Below are 8,729 nucleotides of genomic sequence, written 5' to 3' on the forward strand. Positions count from 1 at the left end.
TTATGTGTTTGTTTGTTTTCTTTTAAGTCTGATGTATGTATCGTCATCGTGTTTTGTTACTCCTGCCACGTAAAGAACACAAGATCTGTATTGAAATAAATTATTTATTGCTTATAACAGCCTCGGTTTAAATCCATTTAATTGGGTAACATACCAAGTATTGGGGAACTTACCATATGGTCACATTTGGCGCTGTGAGCAGGGAAATAAACTAGAGGCTGTTGGTTAGTTTGTTTCTCTTGGTATTGCCTTGTCTCACTGTGGACATTTGTTACCGTGGCTGATGCTAGTTAGCAATTCTTTTGTGTTTTGGTTTATTTTTTTATTTTGAGGAAAACAGTGGTTGAAGACCAAGTTCATCGGGCATCGGATCGCAAGGGAGAGCAGGAGACCAGGCTCTCCTCAAGGTTCCAGCAACTTCATACTCCACCCCCCCCCCTGAGCACGTTGTAAAGTGTTGTTTAACTAACGGTGTTATTTCCTTGCTGTAACCTCCCCTCCCCATCCCACGTCACTCACAGACCACCATGGAGGGTGAGGAAATGGCCGCCCAGCTTAAAGCGCTGACTGAGTTGGTGCAGCAACTGCAGGCGGATAATAGGAAGCTTAGGGAAGAGGTCACACAGCGACAAGCCCCCCCAACTGACAGCGGTGCGTCATCAGGTCAGTCCTCTAGCTCTAGTACTGTACATAATGATGACCGTAGGCCAGGCCCACCTGTATTAGAACGGTATGTGTACATCCCTCGTGATCGTAAATGCCCAAGGTTTTCAGGGAAGCTATCCCATGATTCTTTGACTGTGGAGGAATGGGTTGAGGAAGCCCGTCGCCATTTGTCTCTACGTCCTATGCCCCTTTCTGAACAGACCCTAAATATCTTTGACTTGCTTGATGGCGAGGCCAAAGCAGAAGTTAAGTTCCGCCCTACCTCGGCTTGTGATAGCCCAGAGAAAATCTTCGAAATACTTAAAAGTATGTATGGGTGCACTCAGTCTTATATTAGTCTTCAGAAAGCATTCTTCCAGCGACGACAACTTGAGAGCGAGTCCTTAAGAGAATATTCTCATGCGCTCATGCACATGCTAGAAGCCGTGAATCTAAGAGATCCTGCATGTTTTGCTAATCCGGACATAGTATTACGTGATCAATTCATCGAGAATGTGAGGGATGTCATGTTGAAGCGTGAGCTGCGACGTCAAGTCCGGTCTCAGCCCTCCATTGTGTTCTATGACATTCGCAGCGAAGCTTTTCGCTGGGTACAGGAAGGCGAACACACTAGTCAAAGACCCCGTGCCCACTCTTTTAGCACACATGCTGCTCCCGCGTATGACGTTGATTCTAATGCTGTATCTGCTAAGCCCACAAACGAGTTGACAGAGCTGAAAGAATCCCTTCGTAAACAACAGGCTCAGCTAGACACAATCTTGAAACGACTTGACTCTTCCCAGCTTGCCGCTCCCTCCAGCCTTGGGCCACAGTCACGTCCACGCTTGCGCTTCCAAGCCGATGGCACACCCATATGCGCACACTGCAGCCAGCCCGGTCACATAGCGCGATTCTGTCGATCTAGGTCTAGTACTGGTCCTAGAATAGAGGTAGCATCCCATGCCCAAACTCAGCAGCAGGAAAACTAGCACCCCCTTACGTTATGACCCAAACGTCGGGTGGGGAGCTTTCGGGTTGTTGTCCTGTGGATACGTCACTGCTCATTGGGAAATGCCCTGTAATAGAGGTCCAAATTGGGGGTGTTGGTGTGGCCTGCTTACTGGATACTGGGTCGATGGTTACGACCATTACTCAGAAGTTCTTTGAGCAGCGGTTACAGTCACGTCTCCAACTTCAGCTGCAGCCTTGCACTTGGCTTAAGCTTAAGGCAGCGAATGGCCTAGAGATACCCTACTTGGGGTACCTGGAAATGGATGTCCATCTCTTCGGCCGAATTTTTCCAAAGATGGGTATTCTCGTCGTTAAAACCCCAACTGACCCCAACGCCCAGCCTCATAAGAAGTCGGTCCCTGGCCTTTTAGGAATGAATATAATCCGTCATTGTTACCAAGAATTATTCACCGACCATGGCAGTGCACTTTTCCGTTCACCTGATGTCCAGCAGGCGGGCAGAGCGTGGCGCCAAGCTCTGTCCGAGTGCCAGCAGCTGGAGCGGGCGTTGGAGAGTGGTCGGATAGGATCGGTGCGTGTGCAGTCCGGCCCAGCGATACGAGTACCCGCCGGGTCGATGAAGTTAGTCCCCGCGTCTTGTCATCAGGGGTTAGGGCCCACCCTGGCGTCTGCTCTGTTGGAGCCAGTATCGTTCACTGATGGTCACCTTCCTGGTAACCTGCTTATACCAACAGCCTACCTTTCAGTTACATGTGGCAGCGTCCAGGTGCCAGTCGTCAATATTGGAAGTCAGGATCAGTGGCTGTGGCCCAGACTCGTGCTGGGTGAATTGTATGTGGCTACACCATCTGCCCCCACTCCCTCTGTCCATTTCGAAATTCAAGCCGATTGCCATGAGCAAGTAGTCCTTATCCAGACCACTAGGGCTGAGAGTTACCCCGCTCCTAACTTCTCTCAGCTTACCTGGCCCTCCCTATCAGTTCAAGAGCAGCAGGAAGCCCGTTCACTGTTAGAGAAATACAGCAGTGCATTTAGTCTCAGTGACGGGGACTTGGGGTGTGCCACCCTACTCCAACACACCATCCCCTTGCTTGACCAGGCCCCAGTACGGCAGCGGTATCGCCGACTCCCGCCCTCCCAATACGACACAGTGAAAAAACATGTACAAGACTTGCTGGATCACAGTGTCATCAGGCCCAGTTGTAGCCCCTATGCGTCACCCATAGTGGTAGTTCAAAAGAAAGACGGCTCCATTCGCCTCTGCGTTGATTACCGTCAACTTAACACGAAGACACGGAAGGATGCATTCCCTTTACCAAGGATTGAGGAGACTCTTGATGCCTTAAGTGGGGCCAAATGTTTCAGCACTTTAGACCTAGCAAGTGGTTACAATCAGGTCTTAGTCCGCGAACAAGATCGAGAGAAGACAGCGTTTTGCACACCCTTTGGCTTGTTTGAATTTAACAGGATGCCATTCGGTTTGTGTAACGCTCCAGGGACATTCCAACGTTTAATGGAACGTATTTTTGGCGATCAGAGCTTTCATGCATTACTGCTGTACCTGGATGACATTGTGATCTTTTCTACCACCTTTCAGCAACATCTTCAGCGCTTAGAAATGGTCTTTACCCGACTACAACAACACAACCTGAAATTGAAGCTGAAAAAATGCAAATTCTTTCAAACTGAAGTCACCTATCTGGGACATGTAATATCAGCGTCAGGAGTGGCCACAGATCCTGAAAAGATCCGAGCGGTGGCCGAGTGGAAGAGGCCCTCTACAGTCAAGGAACTCCGCTCTTTTCTGGGCTTCGCTTCTTATTACAGACGGTTTGTGGCGGGTTTCGCTACATTTGCTGCTCCATTACACAAGCTGGTTGGGGCACTTGAGGGGACTCGAAAGAAGCCTGGGCCTCGGGTGCGGGGGTCTATCGAACAACATTGGAGTAGGGACTGTGAGGAAGCCTTTGTGACCTTGAAAAACGGATTGATCCATGCCCCCGTGTTGGGGTATGCAGACTTCTCCCACCCATTTGTGGTAGAAATCGACGCAAGTCACTCAGGACTGGGAGCGGTGTTATCACAAGAACAGGATGAGCAGAGACGCCCAATCGCATATGCTAGCCGAGGCTTGCGCCCTAGTGAACGAAACATGTCCAATTACAGCTCCATGAAACTGGAACTTTTAGGCCTGAAATGGGCTGTAACAGAAAAATTTCGAGAATACCTCCTAGGCAGCAAGTTCACAGTGTATACCGATAATAACCCTCTCAGCTACCTGCAGTCCGCGAAGCTGGGAGCTGTTGAGCAACGGTGGGCATCTCAACTTGCTTTGTTTAATTTTGAAATAAAGTACAGGCCTGGCACGGCAAACCGCAATGCAGACGCACTCTCCCGGCTGCCAGCATCCCCCAACCCAGACTCTGCAACAAATCGGCCAAGTACCTCCGCACTACCCAGTTTGATACCAAGGGAGACCTCGGGGCTGGGCCCCCAGATGGTAAATGTTCAGGAGGTGAAGGCTAGCACCTTCAGCGGGCTAGGCCCCTGGGGAATCATACCCCTCTCAGGCAGGACTATTAGGCCAGGCATTCAAGTTCCACTTGAAGTACAAGGCAAAGTGGCTCCCGGGCCACCCCCCCGGGTGGCGCAAGTGAGTGAGGTTGGAGCTTCAATATCCCGAAGCAAAGAAGATCTGCAGGTACTACAGGCAGCTGACTCTTGTATTGCAGCCTTCATGCACTTTTGGAAGAGGGGCCGACCACCAAGAGCTGCTGAATTGAGGGCATCACAAGATGGGGTGCGACGGCTTGTTAAACAATGGCAGCGTATAAGGGAAAAGAACGGGTTGCTCTACAGAGAGGTGCAGCTTCCCCCAGCCAGGACGACAGCACTCCAACTCCTTCTACCAGCGACCCTACGGGGAGAGGTGCTGACCAATTTGCACAATAACCATGGTCATCAGGGTGTAGACCGAACCACAAGTCTCATCCGTCAGCGGTGTTATTGGCCAAGGATGTGCCATGATATCAAGAAGTGGTGTGAAGAATGCGAACGTTGTGTGGTGGCAAAGGCTGCTCTACCCAAAATCCGAACCTTCCGGGGAAGCCTACTCGCCACCAGGCCCTTGGAGATTGTAGCCATTGACTTCACCATCCTGGAACGTGCAAGCAGCGGCCATGAGAATGTATTGATAGTAACTGATGTATTCTCTAAGTTCACGCAAGCATACCCCACTCTGGATCAGAAAGCCAAGTCTGTGGTGAAGGTGTTAACAGAAAAATGGTTCTACACCTACGGAGTGCCCCAACGACTCCATTCAGACCAAGGTCGGTGTTTTGAAGGAGAACTTTTGCACCAGCTATGCACACTCTATGGGGTCCAAAAAAGTCGAACTACCCCTTATCACCCTGAAGGAAATGGGCAGTGCGAGCGTTTTAACCGCACATTACATGACCTCTTAAGAACACTGCCATCGGACCAGAAAAGGAAATGGCCACAATTGCTCCCCCAGCTCCTGTTCGCATACAACACCACCGTACATCAGTCCACCAAGTATTCACCTTACGAACTCATGTTCGGTCACAAGCCCCAACTCCCTGTGGATCAGTTGCTGGGCATGGCGGAAATAAACCCCTCCGACATGGATCTAGGTGACTGGATGGCGCAGCATAAAGAACGCCTGTCTACCGCATACAACCATGCACGACATCAGTTGGAAGCCGCTGCAGCCCAGCGTAATAAAGACCATGCAGAGCCAGTTCCCGTTCTTCCCAAAGGCACACTGGTGTACTGCCGAAACCATTTCCATGGCCGGCACAAAATCCAGGACGTCTGGAACTCCACGGTCTATGAGGTGATTGAATGTCTTGATGAGGTGGGCACCCTCTACAAGATCAAGCCGCAAAAGGACGATGGGCCGTGCAAAGTTATTCATCGCACTGAGATCAAACCAGTTCCCAGGAGAACTGAGGCACCGCAAGATGGTGATACTCCTCGCCCATCCCTAGTAACTGGACTTGCTTGTAGCTCTCCCCCGGCTGTTCACGCAGTTCGACACCCAGTCCCGCCGATCACAGAAACAACTTGTCCACATGAATCTGAGGAAGCGGACCTTTGGAGGATGCCCACCCAAGCCACCAGTTGGCTACCAGCCCCCCAAGGCAACCAGCAGCCTGGCCCATCCCTTTCCAGCAATGCAATCCCACCTTCACCCCAAATAGAGCCACCAACCACGCCTCCTACAGAGGGAAGAGTGGATAGACCCCCTGACCCTTCGGAGTCATTGAACCCTGTGGAATCGCCCCCCTTACCGGCACCCACCGGTATGGCATCAGACCTTGCGCCCACACCCCCCTTTAGGCGTTCAAGTCGTAGTACAGCCGGCCAACACCACAACCCATTTAATCTACCGCAGTCTGCTATTCATGATCCGGGTACACCCACAGCATCCGTGAATGACACTCTGACCTCGTCTATTTTAGCTACTAATACATTAGAGATGGTTCACCGGGACGGTGAACATTAATGGCCGGGGTGAGTGTGATAGGGTCAGCCCACGTAGACATTCACTGGCTTACACCCACCTGTCAGTTAATTGAGCGATAATGAGCTTGTAACTTCCGCCTAGATAAACTAGGATATGCTCTCGCCGATTGTTTAAAACGCACGTTGCCGTCACTGGTTGGAGTAAGACGCTAGCTGCACCTTGTCAGGAGTTTCATGCCGGAACTTCACGTTAGGCATTGGTATGTTACTTTCATCACTTTCTACCGGTTAGCCTCGTTTACTACGTGGCCTGATTTAGAATGCTTTGGGGGTAAAACAAACCGAAACAGTTCGCTGTTGTGATCTTGCATAAGGCTGACTGCAGTGTTTGCTTAACTCCTCGTAGCCCTGTTGGACTATAGTATTGTAAGAGGTCTCCCCTGGCTACTGGGGTTAACAAGGGACGCCAAGCTGACGTGGGTCCCTCCTCCCCATGTCCACCTGGGTCCTTCCTTTGGTATGACCGTCAAGGCCAAGGTAGGCAGAGCACTGCTGTAGTGCTTCATATTGTAACTCTTTTAATGTGTCTGAAATGTTTTTATATTTCAAATGTCTATTTTGTAATTATTAAACGGATGAGAGAGTTATACTGTTTCAGGGAAAATGTGCAATATCTGTCAATGTTTAAAACAATCTCTCTTTTGTAGATCACAGCAGCAATTGACACACAGTTGATAGTCTGGCCACTGTTTTCCTCCTGTTTATTTCTTTGATGTAGTTCTGTGTGTATTGACTTACCTAGTTGAAGCCACGTGTCTCGTTGTTACGTGTAGTTGTATCATTGTCACCCATTTCTGTGGCCTGGGTGCCTAACTCAGGGCGAGTGGCAAGGTAACACTATTGGTACATGTATGGTACTATTCTGCCCCTTAAGTTGCTGTGTGAACACCCCCCTAGTGGTTGAGTGGAGTTTGACATGACCTGTATAAGGTTGTTCTCTGTGTGATTTATCTGGACCTCACCGTTTTGCACTTTGCAGTATTACCCTAGTGTGTGCATGAGTGTGCTATTCATCACGTATGGCTGAATAGTGGTCAGAGGTACTCTAGTCGTGTTACCCTAGTTACTCTGGGTTGGCCCCCTGGGCCTATGTTATGTGTTTGTTTGTTTTCTTTTAAGTCTGATGTATGTATCGTCATCGTGTTTTGTTACTCCTGCCACGTAAAGAACACAAGATCTGTATTGAAATAAATTATTTATTGCTTATAACAGCCTCGGTTTAAATCCATTTAATTGGGTAACATAGCAAGTATTGGGGAACTTACCATATGGTCACAGATGTTTCTTCACATTTGGAGGGTGTGTGTGTGTGTGTGTGTGTGTGTGTGCTGTTGTGGCTAATTGCTCTGTTTCTTTCTTATCAAAAGACTGGAGACTGGTTGTAGAAATCCGGAGGTTTATTATTGTAATCATTAATGTTACAATAAGGAGACGTCCATGGTCAAGCTCGATCTCAGGGCATGTACTGGTCTCTTGGTACTATTTAAGCCTCGTTCTTGTGGGGCGTTGTCCCATATTAATTACCCTAATCATCTGTACTTGGTCTTGTATCGACTACCCCCAGGTGGTCTATTTTCTGAGGCCACCTTTGACCTGACAACTGTCTCTTCAGAGAGCCAGACTTCTTGTCTACTGTCCACTTGGCACTTTTTGCTATTCTAAGGGTCCCTTACTGTAAGCATGTCCTTATCTGGCGCAAGTGTCCTTATCTATTCCTGTACTGTACCTTGCTCTGAGAACCAGCCCATTCCATATTCACATTAACATAAAAAATATCCCACAGTGCCTTAAATGGAGAGTTTAGCAGTCAGTGGTGGTGTCTGTTGCCGTGTGAACCGCAGAATTTGAGAAGTGGAGGCACAGGGATCAGGAACCGGCTCGGTGTGGTTTACAGGAACCGGCTCGGTGTGGTTTACAGGAACCGGCTCGGTGTGGTTTACAGGAACCGGCTCGGTGTGGCCGAGGATTAGGTGCCCCTGTTTCACCAGATGCAATATGCAGCATATGTGCAAGTGTGTGTGTGTGTGTGTGCAGTGGGTGTTTGTTTCGCATCATATACAGTCTAAACAACATATCCATGCATGTTGTACATTGAACAAGAACATTTATTGCAAGAATTACCAGAGAGATAACGAGTAAAGGCCGAAATATACTTCTACAACTCTGTTAATGCGTGGTTTACATTTATGGTTCTCCGACGGTTTTGGGTGTCGCAAACCAAACTCAGTAGATGGTCGTATTTGTACATAAAAGTTGTTTGTTTGACTTTTTTTTAGGTTACCGAGAGATAGACACTTAGGGGCAAAAACCCCGTTATTGTAACTGAAAAATACATCTGAGGGGATTTGCGAGGTGTCTGAGCCAGCTATCTAATGTTGGCATACTACTACCCACAAGGTAAACAGCAACGTATTGATGGATTGACGGAGGCAGATAGTTACAAAATTTGGGAGGTGCACGTCAGGCCACGGAGAGGTGCTCGGAGAGGGTTTGCAACAACTGAGATGGTTCTCTGTGTCTGCAAAAAAGGACAACCATAAATTGGGCTTAAGACTGAGGTGTTG

At 49.0% G+C, this 8,729-nt stretch overlaps 1 protein-coding gene across 1 annotated transcript; it reads left to right on the forward strand.

Annotated features, from left to right (window-relative positions):
• The first annotated feature begins 214 nt into the window (after positions 1-214).
• On the forward strand, positions 215-2,099 carry LOC116221387. Its single transcript, XM_031571262.2, has 2 exons — positions 215-407; positions 522-2,099. Exon 2 carries the CDS (start codon positions 528-530, stop codon positions 1,632-1,634), a length of 1,107 nt encoding a protein of 368 aa, XP_031427122.1. The 5' UTR covers positions 215-407; positions 522-527; the 3' UTR covers positions 1,635-2,099.
• The last annotated feature ends 6,630 nt before the right edge of the window (positions 2,100-8,729 follow it).

This window comes from Clupea harengus, chromosome 8, assembly GCF_900700415.2.
Source record: "Clupea harengus chromosome 8, Ch_v2.0.2, whole genome shotgun sequence".
NCBI classification, from domain to species: Eukaryota; Metazoa; Chordata; class Actinopteri; order Clupeiformes; family Clupeidae; genus Clupea; species Clupea harengus.